The 20,468-nt window shown below is 44.3% G+C and overlaps 1 protein-coding gene across 1 annotated transcript in view; it reads left to right on the forward strand.

The window, feature by feature from the left end:
* The window catches only part of ZCCHC2 (zinc finger CCHC-type containing 2), a 45,278-nt gene that overhangs the window by 14,775 nt on the left and 10,035 nt on the right, over positions 1 to 20,468 (forward strand). The window contains exons 2-11 of the mRNA XM_061130923.1: positions 1,118 to 1,229; positions 3,744 to 3,820; positions 6,060 to 6,131; positions 8,129 to 8,241; positions 10,018 to 10,112; positions 12,658 to 12,741; positions 14,258 to 14,315; positions 17,113 to 17,248; positions 18,328 to 18,392; positions 18,782 to 18,876. Coding sequence (XP_060986906.1) covers positions 1,118 to 1,229; positions 3,744 to 3,820; positions 6,060 to 6,131; positions 8,129 to 8,241; positions 10,018 to 10,112; positions 12,658 to 12,741; positions 14,258 to 14,315; positions 17,113 to 17,248; positions 18,328 to 18,392; positions 18,782 to 18,876 — 907 coding nt within the window. The remainder of the gene's footprint in view (positions 1 to 1,117; positions 1,230 to 3,743; positions 3,821 to 6,059; positions 6,132 to 8,128; positions 8,242 to 10,017; positions 10,113 to 12,657; positions 12,742 to 14,257; positions 14,316 to 17,112; positions 17,249 to 18,327; positions 18,393 to 18,781; positions 18,877 to 20,468) is intronic.

The following is a 20,468-nucleotide window of genomic DNA, read 5'->3' on the forward strand; positions in this document are numbered from 1 at the left end:
ACAACACACCATGAGGCTGAAGCTTAGCTCCCAAGGCGATCTGTTATGATGCCCTATTCTAGGAATAGAGCCGTCAACCAACGGCGCACACTCACTGACAGGCCGGGAGGCGTGGTCAGACTACAGAGCAGAATATTTTAAATTAGAATTCTCGGAAAGTTTAAGGTCTTCTGTTTACTTCATTTTTTTATATAATTAAAAAATTAAAGTATATTATTTATTGCAGATTTGTAATATTATAATTAGCTCCTGTAACAGATAATTTTGGTCTGAATAGTGTTTTGAGATTCTGAACATGAAGGGGAGGATAAGGCATGAATTCTGATATAGATCCGTTATAAAGCTATTTTAATTTTTGAATTACCCAGTGGGTTATAGTAACAATATATTGGGTTGGTCAAAAGGTTCGTTCATATTTTTCCATAACATCTTAACAGAAAAATTGAACTTTCTGGCCAACCCAATCCATGACGGTGTTTGAATTCTGAGAGACATGTGTAAGATTGGCAAGCTCTTCATGACTCCAAGTAGCATTTCTAGGGATAAAACTTAGTCTAGTTCACTAATGGTAGAGCACCTAGTTGATATTAGATGGTTTAGTATTAACAATAAACTCATTGTCCACACACATTCTTGGTTAGATTTGTGGACTGATGATAGCCTTAAAAATTTTTTTTCCTAACAAAGCATCTTGTTGGACTATCACTAAGACCAAGTAGTGAATAAAAAATTGCGTAAAAACATAAAAAATACAGATGCCCTTACATCTGGGGACTACCATAAAGGGTACCATCCTTTTATATGTGGTCATGGTTCACTGGGTACGGGATTGACATCATTGGCGATTCTGAATAGTAGTATGCTCTGTGTGCCCCCCAAACTGGGACAACTAAATAATTTATAGACTATTGCCGTTAAATGAAGATAAATATTACCATCTCTTTTCCAAGTCTGGCACTGTGCCTTTCTGCTCTTAATGTGTAATCACCTATTTTATCTCTAAAATTGCTGTTGAAATTACTGCTGTTAAAAGTATCACTTTAATCTAGCTTATTTTTGTGGCATTCATTGTTCTTAGTCTCAGATGCAGACTAACCTGTGACCCCCCTCTCTCTAGAATGACTCGTCTCATGGTGATTATGTGCCAAGTCCCGAGGCCGGTTTAATAGAACAAGCCCCAATACCTCACGATGGACTTACTGTGGCACCTCACAGAACCCAGCGAGAAGGTATGTTGTATTTTTCCTAAACTTTAAACCATCTGTACGCAAGAAGATTGCAGAGTGCTTACTGACACTGGCTAACTCGCCCCCTGCCCCTTTGTGGAGTACAGAGCTCTGTGGGTCCTGGGTGTGGCTCAGATGCTGGTCCTCTGGCTTCCTTGAGTCTGCGTCTGGGCTCCGACTCCGCAGCCCCTGGCCCGCCCCAGCCCACGCTTATCGGTTCCGCCTTGTGGGCCCTTGTCTTAAATCTGGCTACATGCTTCTGGGGGGCAAAGACTTTAACCTCCCCCCAAAGTATCAGTACAGTGCTTTAGCTGTAGAATGTGCTTGAGGCCTACCGGAAAAGTTAATTTTACTGAAGTGCGCTGTCAGAGAGAAGAGATGGCTCACAGGCACATGCTTCCTGCTGAGATGCAGTTTTCAGGGCGTCTGGGTGGCGGAGTGAGGATGTGGCCCCTGACGAGAAGCGGGTGCCCGCGTTCTCTTCCCTTACGTCTGGGGCCCGTTAACCTGCTGAGGGACAGTTTGGGAAGGGTGAGAGATGTGGTGGGCATCACACCCAGTTATAACAGCTTTGAATTGGTGTCATTCTGTTTGCTTTTAGTTCCGATAATAATCCTTTTCACGTAATGCATTTTTCTTCACAGAGTAAAAACAGGTGTGAATGTTTTAAGGTTTAGAAAACATGTACATGACTGCTGCTTCTGTTCAGGATTACTGAATCCTGAACCATAATCTGGGATCCTGCCTGGTCTGCTTCAGCTGGGCTCAGTGAGCCTGCAGTCACCTGAAGCAGAGTTTGGGTTTACAGTGAAGATCCGTTGTGGTGTTTTTTTTTTTTTTTAAGATAAAATAAAAAGACTACATCAAAATGATAATAACTAACTGTAAGGTGGTACTTATAGATGGTTTTTCCTATATCTTTAACTTTTAAACAAATGTCCACAGTTCATGCTCTGCAGTTCTTTAATTTGAGAGTTGCAGGGCCTCCCATTATCAGCCATTCCTCACCCCGTGCCCTCTGCCTTCCTCATCTTGATTCTGATAGATCACAGCAGGTAGAAGTGAAATCGAGGCAAAGCCATAGCCACGTTCCTGTGCCCACACTGCCCTGTGGTCCCCTCTCTCAGCCTGTTTTCAGAAGTGGAGCTGCTTCATATTTCGGAACATTGATTAGTTCAGATCATTTTTATTTAATAGCACCATCCTTCACATAATTGAATAGAGCAGCTTTTGGAAACAGCAGCGCCCCCCCACCCCACCCCCCGGCCTTGGACACGTGCAGCAGTTCTGAGCCACTGCAGGCTTCTCACCCCACCCGGCTTCTGTGGTGGGTTTGTCTCCATCCTCAACATTCTCATCCACCACGGGAAACTGGCCCAGAAGCAGGCCACCAAACACTAGACATTTGGAAAGTTAACACAAAATTCTGGTAATGGTGTCTCCTGTTGTCTGTTTACCAGCAGATTTCTGTAGTCTTATGATTCCTGCTTTCTCAGTGCCCACCTTCTGTGATCTATAGCAATCTTACTTCTTCCTGCACACTTCTGTTCCTTTGTATATTCTACTTCACCTGCTTTAACTTCTTCCTTTAAGGCAAAGTGAGTCCTTCCCTTTTCTTTCCCATCTCCTGTCCCCTGTGACTCCAGCTGTGACCTTGTGTTGAGTCACTTTCCTAACTTCTTCCCTGTGACCTTTATCATCTTCATTACGATTTCTTCTACTTATACCCTGAGCAACAAAACTTTTTTTTCCTTAAGTCCTTATATTATGCTTAGTAGACTGGCTCTTTTCACTTTGTAAAGAGATGTACTTGCTAAGGTGGTAACTTCTACTGAAGGATGTATGAAATGAGGACTTTTGAGATTTGCACTTTGGCTTACTTCATGAGTGAGCTGATCATCTTATCTAGTTCAGTTCACTGTAATTGTTCTTAAGCCACCAGTGTAATTTATGACCACTATTGTATAATAAATTGTGAGATGTTTTACTACAGTGAACCATCATAATTCATTACAATGTTAAGTTTGTGTTACCATTGTATGATAATTAAGGGTCACACTTGAGGGAAACAGTTTTTAAATTTTGAATTGGAAAGACGTCTTTATCACTTTCCTATTACTTTTGAAGAGTTCCCCACCCCATTTAAAAATTTTTTCTAGTTTATACCTAATCTGCCTAAATAACCAAAAGACTGTATTTGTGGTAATTTGAATTAACAGTTTTGAAAATTCCTCTAGACAAGCAATCTTCACTGCAGGCACCTCTTATTATTTATCTTTGGTGCTTAGCAGAGTGCTTGAAACAACTTTAGGCACTCAGCATACTTGTAGATGTAGAAAGAAATGACTTGGTGGAGCAGCACATTGCTGTGCTTCTGGGTTTTTGGTTTTATCCCATGACTGAGGCTGGTAGTAAAGATGGAGATAAATAGCTTAACCATGTGGCTGTGTCAGGTTGAATAACTGAAATGTGTGTCTAGTCTCTGTAGAACAAGTCAGCATGTTTTCTTTCTTTCAGCTGTACACATTGAGAAGATAATGTTGAAAGGAGTCCAGAGAAAAAGGGCTGACAAATATTGGGAGTACACCTTCAAAGTAAGCTACTCTCACCCAAAAAAAGATACCTCACACTGTGTTCAATGATCTTTTGGAAGGAATGAAAATCGATCTTTGGAAAAACTAAACGGCAGGTTTGCTAACTTGAGAACAGCGGTACACGTCTGTTTGTCTGAATTAAGGGAATGTGCTGTCTTCAGTATATGCTGCATGGTGTGCCCAGTTTTTAAAAATGTGTCACATGAAGATTACTCTGACAGTTTTATTAAAAAGAAATAAGAGCCTTAGATTTAAGGCCTAAAAACATCTTCAGAAAGTGAAAGTGAAGAGTGAGCAGTATTTTGAATGTCAGGATGACAGGCGTCATCTTCTGTGGCGGTCTCTCCTTTGGCGTCTCTCCTCCTCTTGCTCTGAGGCTGCTGTTTCCGGGCCCTTGTGGCCTGGGGTGGTCTCTAGTTGCTCTGCTGTCCTCCTGTCGGCCCCACAGGATCTGACTGAGCGCAGAGCCCAGCGCTGTCAGTCCCCGCGGCTCCTCTTTGCCTGTGGCCTGTGCTGTGGACCCTCGTCCATGTCTGCCTCCTCCCTGCCAGCTGCACCGCCCAGCCCTGCTCTTCAGGCTGGGCCACCCGCGCTGGAGCTGCAGCGGGGAGGCCGTCTCTGTGTGCCTGCCCCTCACTTCCTTCTGGAGGAGCTGCCCGCCAGACGTCAGCGGTCCTGCCTCATGAAGTCACTTCTGATCCTCCAGCAGAAGGTCTTCTCCTTCATCCCGGGTGTACCGCCATCATCCCTTTCCCAGGTTCTTGTGCTTGGGTTACATGGTATTTCTTTACAGAAGGCTGTCATCTCCGAGAGAGCAGGAATCATCATCCTCTGCATCTCACCGTGTCTGACTTGCCTAGTTTTGTTGAATAGGTTTTGGGACTGGCTTCTGCCTTCTGTAGAAGTATCCTCAGTTTTCAAATTTTAAGTCCTCATCTCCACATCTCATCTACATTTTGTAACATTTGACGCCAGCCATTCTGCGCTCTTCACTGAGCTAGTCCAGCTCTCCTTTCGTTGCTGGAGCTCTTAGCTCGTTCCTTCCTTAAGGCCTTCATGTTCTCTGGCTCTGAACCATCTCTCTGCCCACAGACTTAGGTCCAAGATTGAGGCCCCCCCGCCCAGGTCACTCTTGGCACCTATCTCATGTGCAGCTCGCAGCCCCTGCTCCGTGCCCAGTGCGTCTGTGGAGCCCTGGTCACTGACGGAACTCTCTCTGTTCATGGGCTCTGGTCTGACTCCTGCCCTGGGCTCTGATCTCAGCCCACAGAGACTTTGCTGTCTTGTCCCCTCCGTATCCTTTCATAAGAAGAGTGTCTGACACAAGTAGCTGCTCTACGACCATTTGAATAATTAGAAGTCATTTAAAAGTTGTGCCCTGTTTATAAGGATATTTGTTTGAGGGTTGCTGGGTAAAATTTTGAGTGTATTGTTAAGTATTTGGTTAATTGTGGCATGAGTAGTTGCTAAGGCTAATGTGTTACATAGTTCAAGTATTTATACTCAGCTCAGATAATTGTAAAGTAGAAATTATTAGTGGGCCACCATTGAGTCCACTGAATTAAAAGTATCCAAGAAGTAGGTGGGTGATCGATTTTAGTTCTGGCTCTTCTGCTTGCTTAGAGTTAGAGTCTGTCAGTTAGCCTTTTTGAGTTTTAGTTTCTCCATCTGCAAATGGAAGTAGTCATATCTGCCTCATCCACCTTAATGGGACTTTAAAGCATTAAGATAAACATAATGAAATCTTTCCGTAAACTATAAATTCCCATAAAAGTACAATACAGTACTACCAAAGAGGGGCAGTGAACCTGGTATTTCTCTTAAGAATGTATGTTTAATAAGTTTCAGGAGATAAAATTTTTCTTTTTCTTGGGCTTAGATCTGTACTGTCCAAGTGTCATTTTAGAGTCCTACAACTTCTCCAAAAGGAATGTAAGACATTCCCATTCTGAAAAATTACTAAAATGTAGTCACATTTATAGAAGACAGCTTGTTTTGAAAACCATGCAATTTGAAAGGAGTTACTAAAATTTTTAAGCAACATGTCAATATACAGTTAATTTTAACAATTTTGAAGAAATGATGATAATAGATTAACTTTATATTTCTAATTTGTTGATCTTGATAAAGTTTAAGTAACGTGATCTGTTTTACACATAGCTTTTTTCCAGTCAGTTCTTGCCTGAGAAATAACTGTATAGTATGTGTTGTTGTTGTTTTTTTTTTCTTTTTAATTCAGGTAAATTGGTCTGATCTTTCAGTCACAACAGTAACAAAAACCCACCAAGAATTACAGGAATTTCTACTGAAGGTAAAAATACAGATTTTATTGTGAAAATGATTTTGATTTAATAACACAGAACCCAAAGCCTTCAGCATCACAGTAAACACCAGGAGCATTAAGGCTGCGTGAGGGGGGGCTACAGCCCTTCATGAGCATGGGCTGTGTGTGTGTGTGTGTAGAGGGGCTACAGCCTTCATGAGCATGGGCTGTGTGTGTGTAGAGGGGCTACAGCCCTTCATGAGCATGGGCTGTGTGTGTAGCAGGGCTTACAGCCTTCATGAGCATGGGCTGTGTGTATGTAGAGGGGCTACAGCCTTCATGAGCTTGGGCTGTGTGTGTGTAGAGGGGCTACAGCCCTTCATGAGCTTGGGCTGTATGTGTGTAGCGGGGCTTACAGCCTTCATGAGCATGGGCTGTGTGTATGTAGAGGGGCTACAGCCCTTCATGAGCTTGGGCTGTGTGTGTGTAGAGCGGCTACAGCCTTCATGAGCATGGGCTGTATGTGTGTAGCGGGGCTTACAGCCTTCATGAGCATGGGCTATATGTGTGTAGAGGGGCTACAGCCCTTCATGAGCAGGGCTCTGGGAGTGTCGCATTACTCTAAGTGTGGACGTTCTTAGGTTGTATTGCTAATATAAGGAATTGAAGGCTTTCCACATTAAAAAAAAAGGGAACCTTATTATTCCTAGCTTTTTGCTGAGATGTATGTTGTTGGTGGCTGTGTGCCCAGCACCCAGCAAGGTCTCTCCTCTGGGTTCCCTAAGCTTTGACTGTTCTTTTTCTTGATAGATTTCATTTTTTAGTCATAGAACTTCTCTAAAAGTTAGATTTTTTTTAAGTATATATATATATATATATATATATAAAATTATTAGTCCCAAATAGATAACTTATCCTTCAGAATCTCAGTAATTAATGATGCCCTATTTAGCCAACATTTGAATATAGTGTTTTTTCTGTAAGACCAGTGCCTTACCAAGTTATATGAAATAAGTGACAACATAGTGTACTTCTAGGAACGAATTTCCTATTATAAAATATCCTTTCAAGTTTACCATATGTCTTTTTTTTCCCTGTTTACCTTCCTTTTAAAATCATCTGCAAAATGTAAGAGTAAAAACGGTCCCCTTTGCAACCTGGGCTCCCTAACACACTCTAACTTTTGCGGAGGCTGATGGGAGGCGCTTAGAGTTTGCTGAAATGTGCAAGAGTGAGGTCGGCCCTTACAGTCCCTTTTCCGTTTCAGTGGCCCTGGGGTCTACGCCCTGGCCCCCTCCCCTGCTGCTCGCGGGCAGCAGTGTCTGGCACCCATGTTGTTCCTCCTCCCCAGAAAGGCAGCTGCACGGAGGCCAGCTGTAGGTCTCTTCCTCAGTGCTGCTCCACAGCCAGACACAGTCGGAGTTTGAACTGTGCCTTGACTGCATGAATGAACGAATTTGTGAGAAGAGTTACAAAAACTAAATTGTCGTGAAGTTTTGTAGATGGTTATCCATCAGGCCTCAATGTTTTTAAAGAAGAGCTTCTAGCACGCTGAGCTGGGGCTCCAGAGGTGGGGACTGTTTGTGTAAAACAGACGGTTTTGCCCCGTCGTTCCCACCCAGCTCTTCACTGGGAGTGTAGCTTTGGCAGTCTGACGGGTGAAACAGGAGGCACAGAAGTGGTAACTACCAAGACAGGTCGCACTTTGCAGAATGCTATTGGAGCTCTGGGAAATGCTCCATTTAACTGAAGCGCCTCGCTGTGGGTGTCCAGCAGCGGGAGGGGCGCCTGGTGACCTGCAGCAGGGTGAGCGCTGCGGGGGGGCACCCCCTCCCGCCATGGGGCACCCCTGGGGACCCCACCACCCCGCTGAGCACGGCGGCTGCTCCAGGCTGCGGCCCTGTGTCAGGAAGGTTTAGAAGAGGAACGGCTTTGGGGTGATTTCTGAGCAGGATGCACTTACCTTCCTTTTATGCCCCTGGTTTGTGACCTGTTTGCCAGTGAGTGAGAGACGTGACGCTGGCCGTGCGGTTTTTCTTTCCTAGCTTCCCAAGGAGTTGTCCTCGGAGACTTTTGACAAGACCATCCTCCGAGCCCTGAATCAGGGCTCGCTGAAGAGGGAGGAGCGGCGGCACCCCGACCTGGAGCCCGTGCTGAGGTGAGGTCTGCGCGCGCGCTCCAGGGGTGAGGTCTGCACGGCTCAGCGTGCCTCAGGCAGCTCGTGGCCAGCCAGGGCTGAGGACGGGGGCGACGTCTCTGCAAAAGTTATGTTAAAGAAGTTGCCTTTAAAAACAGCCTTGACTGCCCTGTGTGGCAGGCCGTGGTCTCGGCACCGTGAGTCAGACTCGGGACTGATTCCCGGTCTGTGGTGTTAGCTTAGTGTCGCTGTCACTCCTGCCGTTAAGAGATGCAGCAGTTGTAAAGGAGGGGGAAGATGAAAGAGGGAGGAAGTGAGTGTGTAAGTGAGGGAGGAAAGTGTGCAAAGAGGGAGGAAGTGAGTGTGTGAGTGAGGCAGTGATGGACCAGCACAGGACCTGGTGTCTGCGTCCCCCCGCCTGCACTGGGGAGTGAGAAGATGAAGGTGTGGTTATGGAAACGTGCCTTTGGGGTTGGATGATGTCAGTCATGTCAAAATGCAATCTTGTTTTTCTTACTTAATTGCATGAGTATTTGATGGCCACTTTGTGTCCTGTTTGGGTGTAATTGCTCTCTCGGGGCCCTGCAGCAGTGAATCTGAGGAGCCTGTATGCTGATTACAAGCCTCTGTCTTGTACTGGATATCACTGTACTTCTGACCAATTAGTTGGTTTGTAAACATAACTGGATAAACAGAAGCTGTTGGATTTTAATCCCCATTCTTCGGTAGTGTGTTCAGACCTGGAAATTTAGGTGAGCTCCATACTTTGCATCTGTTTCTCTTCCATCTCTCCATTTCCCCCCTTGTCTTCCTGTTGCATGTTTACCTCCACGTTATGAGTTCCAAGAAGTTTTGTCTAATGCACAAGGAAGCTTCGGTCCATAAGGGTCATCTCTTGATATAATTGATGATTTTAGAACTAATTGGAATGGTAGGTCTGAAACCTTGGGGAGACATTAAGAACTAAATTTTTGAATGAGCACTTAAAAGTGTTCAAAAGCAATGAAAAGAGATTTGTATGTTGAGCGGGGTGACAGTTTAATGTGTGTGTACTATTTGAGTATCATAACCTTGAAGAATGTTGATATTTCCTAAGAGGAAATTGGAACTGAAAGGCCACATGCCTTGTTTAGGGTGACTCAGCTTGTAAGTGATTGAGCTGGTGTTCACATCCCAAGTAAACTTTCCATCAGACTGTGCTGTAACTCTGCCCCTTTTGTAGGGAAGACCTCCACTTGGAATCCCCTAATGACATTAATACAACAGGAGGAAAGCTGTTTTTAAAGATAACAGCTTAGACTCATGGTGTGATGCATACCGGCGTGACTCATCAGCCACACATGCCTTAGTCTGCAGCAGTCCTTATAGCTAACCTGGCAGCGTCTTGAGTTTCCAGAACTCCTGCATCGAAACTTCCCAGTCTCTGTATTTTTAGGGAGTGGGACGGTTCCTTCATGGTGCAGCCAAATGGTGAAAAGTAACACCTGTGAAGAAGGGTAAAGAACCTGCAGTTGTTTTTCTGAGCAGAAAGGCGATTGTTAATAACACGTGTTGGGTCAGAATTGAAACCTTATCACTAGATTATATAAAATTGAAAATAAGCCTATTTATTAGATTCTTGTAAATAAGTCTTTTATTCATTTTCTCCTGTGGGAAACACATTAGCGAACAAATATTCTCTTCTTTAGGAAAACAGTTTTTTGCACCTGAATTAAACTGCCACGTGGTTTTACCATCTCACCTATCTTGTGGGTTTATTGCATGAAATTAACCAATCTCTTTTCTTTTTACATGCAGGCAGCTATTTTCAACTTCATCACAAGCTTTTCTACAGAGTCAGAAAGTACACAGCTTTTTTCAGTCCTTATCATCTGACCCTCTACACAGCCTCAGTAAGTGTCTCCACTCCTCCGTCGAAATCTGACATTTTTCTGGCCTGGATTTCTTGCTTTACCATGCCATCTTGTATATGGGATTGTCGTTTTACTTAAGGTCAAGTAGCATACAAATTAGAAACATTGGTAGTTTTTAGTCAATTTTCACTGCAGTTTTAAGGAAAGTAACTTATAAAAGCTAATGTCACAAAACAGTAATGACCTGTATTTGAAAAACATCTGTAAAGGAGTGGAGATATACATAACTGATTCACTTTGCTGTACAGTGGAAACTAATCGCTAAACCAGCTGTGCTGTAATGAAAATTTTAAAAGAAAAAAATGCTAACATCACAAAACAGGGGCCAAGCATCTCAAACTTGTGGGCCTTCTGGATCCTCAGGCCCCTTGACAGACCTGACTCACAGGTTGCAGAGACACTCTAGGGCAGCCTGGATGATGGATAGCCTCTGATCTCTGCCCCATTCCCATAAGGACCTCCCCAGCCTCCAGGCCGGAAGCTCTGGCCTTATCCTCTTCACATTTCCCCTTCATGTCCAGTCATTTAAAGACCAAGCCACAGCAGACAGGACATCTTCCTTCTTGCCCTTTTCACCAGCCCCACTGCCAGGCCTTATTTTCACACATAGACTGTACCAAGCCTCACTTCTCTCCAGTTCTAGTTTCTCACTCCATTGTAACCTGCCCCAGGATTATCTTGTGGATCAGTTTGTTAATCCTCTTGTTGTTGTTCAGTCATTAAGTTGTGTCCAACTCTGTGACACCATGGACTGCAGCACGCTAGGCTCCCCTGTCTTTCACTCTTTTCTGGAGTTTGCTCAAATTCATGTCTGTTGAGTCAGTGACGCTGTCTAACCATCTCATCCTCTGTCGCCCCCTTCTCCTCCTGCCTTCAATCTTTCCCAGCATCAGGGTCTTTTCCATGAGTCAGCTCTTCGAATCAGGTGGCCAGAGTATTGGAGCTTCCGTCCACCATTAAACATCTGCTGTGAGGCTCAGGCCCTCTCATGAGCATCCTTGAGCCTCCTCTCCCCGGTTTAAAGGCTTGGCAGCCACTCAGTATACCTGACCATTTCCTATTCCAGGGTCTTGCTCTTTTGCACCCTTTTGTCACAGTCTGTTAAGATCACACCTGTTTTTTAGGACACAACTGAAATAACCACCTCACAAGGATATTTCCTAGCTTTCCTGTATATTCCTGTGGTTTGGTTTTGCCCTCATGTTTCAGCATTGATCACAGTCTGCTTTGCATTTAGTTTTGTACACATCTATCTCAGCTGCCTTTTCTAACAAACATTTTGCCAGTAACATCAAAACAGTCAGTGCTTTCTTCCTGAACCAAGTGTGATTTTTTAAATGAACATCTATAAATAGCATCTGTTTAATTCTAAAGAAGCATTGAGGCCTGAAGTTAAACTTTTAATTCAGATTTTAGCCAGGCTGCCTAGGAAAATGTGCTCAAGTAAGTAGTACACACATAAATAAGAGAAAACTCATCTGGAGAGTTTGGCAGTTTGTAAATTACATAAGCAATGCTAAAGAGACTGGTGGATTTTAAGATCTCAAATTGTGTGAAATCAAAATACTGTATTAAAGGACCTGTTTTGAAATTGTGGAAAATCTCAAGTTATTTCACCAAAGAACATATTGTTGGCAAAGTTCATTTTGCACCCACTCCTTTAAGAAAGGGCTTCTCTAGTAGCTCAGACGGTAAAGCATTCGCCTGGAATGCAGGAGACCCAGGTTAGATCCCTGGGTTGGGAAGGTCCCCTGGAGAAGGAAATGACAACCACTCTAGGATTCTTGCCTGGAGAATTTCATGGACAGAGGAGCCTGGCGGGCTACAGTCCATGGGGTTGTACAGAGTCAGACATAACTAAGCGACTAACACACACACTTTTAAGAAATGACAGTTCCACACTCCTCCCACCTCCCTGCAATAGCAATATTCCACATTCTGACATCCGAGAAAACAGATGTTAGACACCCGAATGACTTAAAACGTTAACCCCTGCAAGCCCACTGGTCTGTCTGGAACGGTGAAGCGACCCTCCTCGCACAGTGTGTCCCGAGGGCCCGGGCTGACCCACGAGCACCGACCACACGTCTGGAGGAAGAGCAGCAGCGGGAGGTGCCGTGCATCGCTGCAGCAGCCTGATGTCACCACACTGCACTGTCGGTCATAAAAGGAGCACGAAACTGGAGATTCTGAGACGGAAGCCTTACACAGCACAGATGTTCAGAAGCACTAATCCAGCCCATCTTTGCACCGGGGCACACGGGCAGGCAGATGTGAACCCAGTTGCTCCAGTCCTGTGGCTTCTATGGGGAGAGCTGGCTGCGTGGTTCAGGGTCCCCACTCCCGGCCCAAGGGTCTGTGCCATGTCCCCTTGCTTGCTTGTTGGTTCCCTAACTACCGGAAATGTTCTCTTTACCATTAACTCTCAACTCTCATCTTCTGTGGGAGAAAAGTAATCATTGCACTTGTTTATCTCACTATAATAATTTCCCTAAAAGTTAATGACATTTAATACTTCCTGCAGATAACTTACAATCCTCTCTGAAGACCTCTAAGATATTAGAACACTTGAAAGAAGACAGCTCTGAAGCGTCAAGTCAAGAAGAAGGTAAACATTGATTCACTGGGATAAGTCATTCTGCCCAGTATTGTTGCAGGGGTAGGTAAACAGCCAGCCAGCACAGATCAAGGAACTGAGAGACAGACATGTGGGGACTTGGCGTGTGACAGGTGGCGTTTCAGAGGGGGGGAAAGTGTGTATGATAAGTGGTACTGGCTGGCTTTCCAGTCGGGAAAAATTATATAATTAGATCCCTACTTCTGTCGTGCACAGAACATTTCAAGTGAATAGCACATTATATGTAGCATATATAAACTTAATGTAAAATATAAAACTTGAGTTTTTAAAGGTTAGTACTCTGGGACAAGAAGGCTTTCCAGACAAGACAGAGCAGCATGACCATAGGGGAGATCTTTCTGTTCTGAATTAAAGCTTAACATGTGACAGAAAGCCACACAGACATTTGCAGGGTATTTACAGGTAAAGACTGCAACCAGACTATACAGTCTTCCAAAAAATCATGGAGAAAATCAGTCCGGTCAACAACATAGGGAAAGATAAAAACAGGCAATTCACAGAAGAACCTTGAATGGTTCAGTCCCCTGAGTAGTCCAGAAAATGCAAAGGAAAACAATGAGAAATGATTTCATACCCATCAGATTGGCAAACCATTTTCAAGTTTGGGAATTATCAAGGATATGAAGTAAGGGGAATTCTCCTTCAATGGGAATTTAAATTGGTGCAAGTATTTTGGACAGAAATTCAATGCTGTCATGCAATTGGAGGTGGTTGATGCCACTCCCCAGCATTTCTGCTTCTGTGAACATTGTCACCCATGGGCTCAGGGGGCAGGACTCGGGGGCCGTCCCCGGGGGCCGTCCCGGCAGCCTGTGGAGGAACAGCAAAGCCCTGAATATTATCCGAGCGTTTCAGATGTTAATAAAGTCATGAATAGATTGAGGCATGTTCACGCTAGGTGGCAGTTAAAGGATATTTATAGTATATTCAAACATGTAGCACGACTCTGTTTGTGAATGCACACATGGGTAGTTAAAAACATACACCAGATTATTTCAGCTAACCTCTGTAGGGGCAGGGACTGGAATGCAATGGAGGGAGGCATTTAATTCTTCCCAGGATGTTTCCTTTCTTAATAAAAAGAGGAAAATACAGAGATATACAGGAGGTGGGTACATGGGTGTTGGTTTTATTAATATGTATTTTTTTTTTATATTTGAGACACTTCATTTGTTTTAGTGGCTAAAAAAAAAAAGGCCTGAAATTCAATGTGTGGTTTTTCAGTTTAATGCTCATAGTCAACTTTTGTAGTTTTGGACAAATTTGATCTGCTATTAGGTGGAATGTGTTTGAGAGGATATTTAAGAAAGTTCAGTCACTGACTGTCTTGGGAAATTGTTTCTTTGAGGAATTTTCCGTGAGCTTGGAAGCGCTCTAAGTGGTCTGTCAACACTGTTATGGTCGTAAATCAGCTGTGGCCTCCCTTTGTATTTTGCAGAAGGGTGTGGTGCAATAAATTGTTTTTTTTTTTTTTCCTCCGCTCTAGATGTGTTACAGCACACCGTAATCCACAAGAAACATGCTGGCAAAAGTCCCCTTGTGAAGTAGGTATCACTCTCCTAAAACCTGAAGGACTTTGTGTTTTTGAATCAACGTCATGTTTACTTACTGATAGTTAGTTGCCATTCTGCCCTTTCCCTGTTTGCTCCTTACTTGTATCAGCTCTAGCTCTCCTTGCGTTCGGTGCTTTTAGTCCTGCTCCTCTGCTGTGTTAGCCGCCACGGTTGTGCGCACTCGGGTTTTGGGTCCTTGCCACCGTTGCCTGGAGGTTTCGTTCTCCGTCCGCAGCTCAGGAAGGTCTGACCCCACTTTTGCTTGGACCACTTCCACGTGAGGACCTTGCATCGCTGTCACTTCACTTACCTCCTCCCAGCTTACAAACTATACCTGTCATGTACCTTAATTCTCTTTTAAACCTCATGAAGCCTTTTTTTCATTCATCATTTAAATACTACCATTCCATTCTTCTTCATTCCTTCCAGTATGTCTGAGCATCCTTCTAACTGAAGAACATTTGAGAAATTCCTGGCATCATTGTCTGCCAGTGATGAGTTCACTTTGTTTTTCTCAAGAAGAAATGTCCGTCTCTCCTTCCTTTTTGAAAGACATTTCGCAGATAGGACATAGAACTGCAGGCGGGCAGTTACTTCCTGTCAGCGCTCCAAGCGCCTGGATCACTGTCTCCAGGCCTGTGCCTTGGGTCCTTCACTTCATCTCCTCTTAGCCTGGTTTGATTTCTGCCATAAAGCACCTAAAATCGTCTGTGTGACTTCTGATCCCCTCCCACTGCCGCGGTCTCCCTAGACTCCCGCCCCGGGGGCCGTGCGGGTGCTCTGGGCCTGCTTGGCCCTGGAACCGGCCGGCTCAGAGCGGGAAGTTCGTTCACCCAGGGCTCCGCCCTCACTGGTGGGGGGCTCCAGCTCCTGCCCCTGGGGAGATAGCTATGGGGGTCCCAGGGGGCTTGAGCCTCTGCAGCTCGTGGCGGCCCCAGTGACAGCCCCTCAGGCTGGCTTCTCCCCCTCCCGTCTGACTTGCCCCACTCCTTGCTCCTGCCTCCCAGATGCCCTGCCGTGTCACCCAGCTTCTGCTTCTAGGGGGAGCTCAAGACCGCAGGTATCTGTCGTCTCCACCTTGTAACTTTCCGAAAGTTAGGGTGCTTTTCCAAACCCGGACTGTGTGTGTGAATTTTCCCATTGTCTGGTTTTCAGCAGCTCCCTGTGATAAGTTTGCAGCTTTCTTTGAATGAGTTCCCTCTCTTGAAGCTGACGCTTGATGGTTTCGTTTGAGAGGAGCCCAGCCTCTCTCTCCCCATGCGCTGCTTCTGCCTGTGTTCTTGTTCCCCCTTCTGTGGCCCTGGGTGCTCACAGGTTGGACTGTTCACCACATCCCCTGTGCGCTCTCAGACTTCTTTTGTTGCCACATTTTTTTCCTGTCCACGCTCCTCTTCACTAATTCTCTTCATCTGTTTCCATCCATTGAATTCCTAATTTATCTTAGTTCAGTTCAGTCGCTCAGTCGTGTCTGACTCTTTGTGACCCCATGAATTGCAGCACACCAGGCCTCCCTGTCCATCACAAACTCCCAGAGTCTACTCAAACTCATGCCTGTCGAGTCGGTGATGCCGTCCAGCCATCTCATCCTCTGTCGTCCCCTTCTCCTCCTGCCCCCAATCCCTCCCAGCATCACAGTCTTTTCCAACGAGTCAACTCTTCGTATCAGGTGGCCAAAGTATTAAGAGTTTCAGCTTCAGCATCAGTCCTTCCAATGAACACGCAGGACTTATCTCCTTTAGGATGGACTGGTTGGATCTCCTTGCAGTCCAAGGGACTCTAAAGAGTCTTCTCCAACACCATAGTTCAAAAGCATCAATTTTTCGGCACTCAGCTTTCTTCACAGTTCAACTTTCACGTCCATACATGACCACTGGAAAAACCATAGCCTTGACCAGACGGACCTTTGTTGGCAAAGTAATGTGTCTGCTTTTTAATATGCTATCTAGGTTGGTCATAACTTTCCTTCCAAGGAGTAAGTGTCTTTTAATTTCATGGCTGCAGTCACCACCTGCAGTGATTTTGGAGCCCAAAAACATAAAGTCTGACACTGTTTCCACTGTCTCCCCATCTATTTCCCATGAGGTGATGGGACCAGATGCCATGATCTTAGTTTTCTGAATGTTGAGCTTTAAGCCAACTTTTTCACTCTCCTCTTTCACTTTCATCAAGAGGCTTTTTAGTTCCTCTTCACTCTCTGCCATAAGGGTGGTGTGATCTGCATATCTGAGGTTATTGATATTTCTCCCGGCAATCTTGATTCCTAACCCTAATTTATTTTACAGTTCTAGAATTTAAATTTGACTCCTTTTTCTGTTTTCCAGTATTCTTCCAAAATTCTGTCATCCTGTAGCTCCTGACCCATGTTGAGCACTGTTAGTTTAGAGTCCTTGTCCAGTAATTCTCTGGATTCTCTTTGAGTCTGTTTCTGTGGCCTGTTCCTCTTGATTTCCAGTCACATTATGCTGTCCCTTCCCTTGCCTTAGACACACACAGTCCATAGCAATTTTCTCAAGATTGGGGTTAGTACCCCAGCTGTGAGCCACGTGGAATGAGTCCAGAGATAGACTGTGCCTTTGTCAAGCTCCTCAGAGACAGGAATTAATAAATAGGTAAGAATGCTATGTACTGACTTATTTTCATAGTTTACTTTTTTCCTTAGAACTATTGCAAGGCATTCTATAAAAAACTAATGTACTGAAGAAAGGGTTGCCACCGCTTCTTCACTGTATGCAGAGTAGGTGGGATTTTTGAGGACGGAGCTTCATACATGAACTCTTTCTTTTGCTAGCACTGTCGGTGTGGGCTGTTCTCCGGGAGACCGGCTCCCCGTGCAGTATGCTGAGCAGAATGGAGTCGTGGACTGGAGGAAGCCAGCCTGTGCCACTGTTCAGCGCCAGGAGCAGTGTGTGGCCTTAGCTGACCAGGTACGGTGGTGGTCTCGTCCTCTTCCATGCCAATCAGGCGGTGCTGCTGCATGCACATCAAGTTTGTAAGCACTGTGAGGTCTGCTAGTGTATCTGGTAAGAAGAAATGAAGGAACGTTTGATTGCAAGACTTTGAAGTTAATTGATATACATGACCTAAGCTCCTCTGGGACCTGAAGAAGTGTATTTATATCAGTTTTATTACTCAGAAATACTAATAGATTTTATTGTGATGATGCCGGAAATGATTCACTAGGGATACACCGTTATGCCATGTTTCTTTATTTGAAAGAATTATTTACATTTTGGTCACTGTCTCACTGTGGAGATGTGAATTTTGAAAAGGCCCTTCCCTCGTGAGTTGCTGGGCCAGTTTCCCAGCACTCCCAAACATGATCAGGAAGTACTCGCTTTTCAGGCGCTGGTGTAGTCAGAGCACCGAGTGCTCCCCAGTGTGTCTAGGCGCCACGGCACTGCGAATACAGGGGCGATGCTTACTGGGACCACTCTGGAGAGAATCACCTTCTCTAGAAAATGGATCTGTGTTCCTGGCGAACACTGAGGTCCAGATGTGAACCTTTATTGGGATTGTGATGTGTTTTATGAACTAAAGCACTAAAACATACTTTGAGAAATTGTGTCATTAAAGTCATACTTACTAATGGCCGATTTTCAGGTCCACTTGATTATAGTTTTTCTGCATCTACTTCAGTGCCTGCACCTTTTCTTCTTAGAGTTGACACAGTCGTGTGTTTACCGACCTGAACTTGATGAGAAGAAGAGTAAACCCGTAGCAAATGCCAGTTACTTGGTTCTGGTTTTTTAGTGACAAAAAGAAAACACATCCATTTTGTTAATAAAAGCAAAATACAGAGTAGGTATTTTTCTCATGATTAAGTATTTGTCAGAAAATATGCAAATGTTAGTGGATCAAGTAGGTGACTTCAAAAAGGATTGAAAACAAAAATGTGTTAGAATATACAACTGGGATTGCATCATTTTAATGTCTCAGAATAAGAGGGTACCTCCTTGAGTATGGCCGTGCTTTGGTCCAGTTACTGTTTTATTCTTTTCCGTAGCAGTCAACTGAAAAGCGAAGTTTATCTTCAATGAGTAAGAAGAAAGGAAAGCCACAAATAGAAAAGTAGGTTTAATTTAATATTTCCAGTAATAGAAATTGGTCAGAGAAGACAACATTTGATAATAGACCTGTTTAGTTGATGTAGTATAAATAGTATCTTTCCCTTAGTTTTCTTTTTATTTATACTCTGGACTTCTTTTTTTTAGTTCTAGATAGTCAACACGTGCACATAATAAAAATAAGGCTGTTGTCGTGTATCATGTTCAGTTTGGAGGGGCAGAGTCTCCAGGCCTGCCCACTGAAGAGGGGGATCTTGCATTCACATTATACCTTACTAAACATTCTTTTTTAATTATTAAAAAAAATTGAGGGGAATTTTATTAGTATTGTACTTAATGTGTTCTCTAGGGACTGTTAAAAAAGTGTTGGTAACATGTATACTTTTGGCTTAGGGAGAAAATTAAGAAAACTGACAATAGATTGAATAGTAGAATAAATGGTATTCGAATCTCTGCTCTTCCGCACACCCACGGTGGTTCTGTGAAAGGTAAGGGAGTTTTTCTTTCAATTACACGTCACCTAAATATATTTAGCAGGGTACCTATTAGAGTGGGTGTTGAGCTGTTGTGTCAAAGCCTCACACACATTTTCCCTGCATTGATGTGAGTAGTAATTTCTGAATTAACTCCATGAATACTTCAGACTTATTTAATGCAGGAAATTCGGTCTGGCCTTGGAGGTGAAAGGACCTCTGCCACAGCTACACTCTGCCCCCTTTTCCTCCCCCTGGCGGCAGCGGTCTCATCGCAGGTTTCCTCTTCAGCCACTCCCTGCTCCAGAGCAGAGGCTGCAGGACCTGAGGGGTCTATCTAGCCTCGCAGAAGCCTGTACTCTTTGTGTAAAGTCATCTTAAAAAATCTTATTGACTCTTTCAAACTTTAATGACTATCCTTTGTGGAGCTTTATGGGAATCACAAACTGAAATCAAGATTGCCGGGAGAAATATCAGCAACCTCAGATATGCAGATGACACCACTCTTACGGCAGAAAGTGAAGAGGGACTAAAGAGCATCTAGATGAAAGTGAAAGAGAGGAGTGAAAAAGCTGGCTTGAAACTCAGCATTCAAAAACATGGGATCATGGCATCCTGTCCCATCACTTCATGGCAAACAGAAGGGGAAAAGTGGAGTCGGTGACAGGTTTTCTTTTCTTGGGCTCCAGAGTCACTGCAGACAGTGACTGCAGCCATGAAATTAAAAGACTCTTGCTCCTTGGAAGAAAAGCTGTGACAAACCTAGACAGCATATTAAAAACCAGAGACATCGCTTTGCCAACAAAGGTCCGTCTAGTCAAGGCTGTGGTTTTTCCAGTGGTCATGTGTGGATGTGAGAGCTGGACCATAAGAAGGACCTTGAGAAGACTGAGCACTGCAGTATTGATGCTTTCAAACCGTGGTGTTAGAGAGGACTCTTGAGAGTCCCTGGGACTGCAGGGAGAGCAGAGAAACCTGGGGGGCCAACTCATTGGAGTAACTTTTCGTGTTCTAACACTGCAGTGTCTGAGATTCCCGTGGTGATGGCAGCTGAAAGAAGGGGGTGCTGCTGAAACCAGGGGGACAGGCGTTCTCGGTGGATGACTAGAAACAGATCCTGCCGGGACTCCCTGTCTGTTTCCTCCTGGTTTGTTCTCCGAACTGCCTTCTAAACCACATGCTAAATCAGGTCATCTCGAGTCCAGACTCCTGGTCGCATATGCTGTGGGAACTGCATCCACAAAGTTGGTAACAGTTTCTTCCGCTTCAGCTTCGTATTGTCAGAGATGCTCGTGGACTTTGATCTCAGATGGTGTAGGTTTGCATCTTTACCACCCCCCAAGTTTCTTAAATTTGTACAAGAAGAATAATATCCACTTCACCAGATTGTAAGACTTACATGTGACAACATATGAAAAGCATTTGGCTTGCATCAAGTACCAAGGTGGTCAGTCATGTAATTCTTGCCTCTTCTAATAAGTTAGAAGAAAACATATGCTGTCTAGGTTAAGAACTTTTGGTAATCGATCAGACTCTTAATTCCTTTCTTTATTTTCAAATATTATGAAAGTACAACCTCAGGATTTTTAATTCAAAGATTAACCTTA

Source organism: Dama dama, chromosome 27 (genome assembly GCF_033118175.1).
Source record: "Dama dama isolate Ldn47 chromosome 27, ASM3311817v1, whole genome shotgun sequence".
NCBI lineage: Eukaryota > Metazoa > Chordata > Mammalia > Artiodactyla > Cervidae > Dama > Dama dama.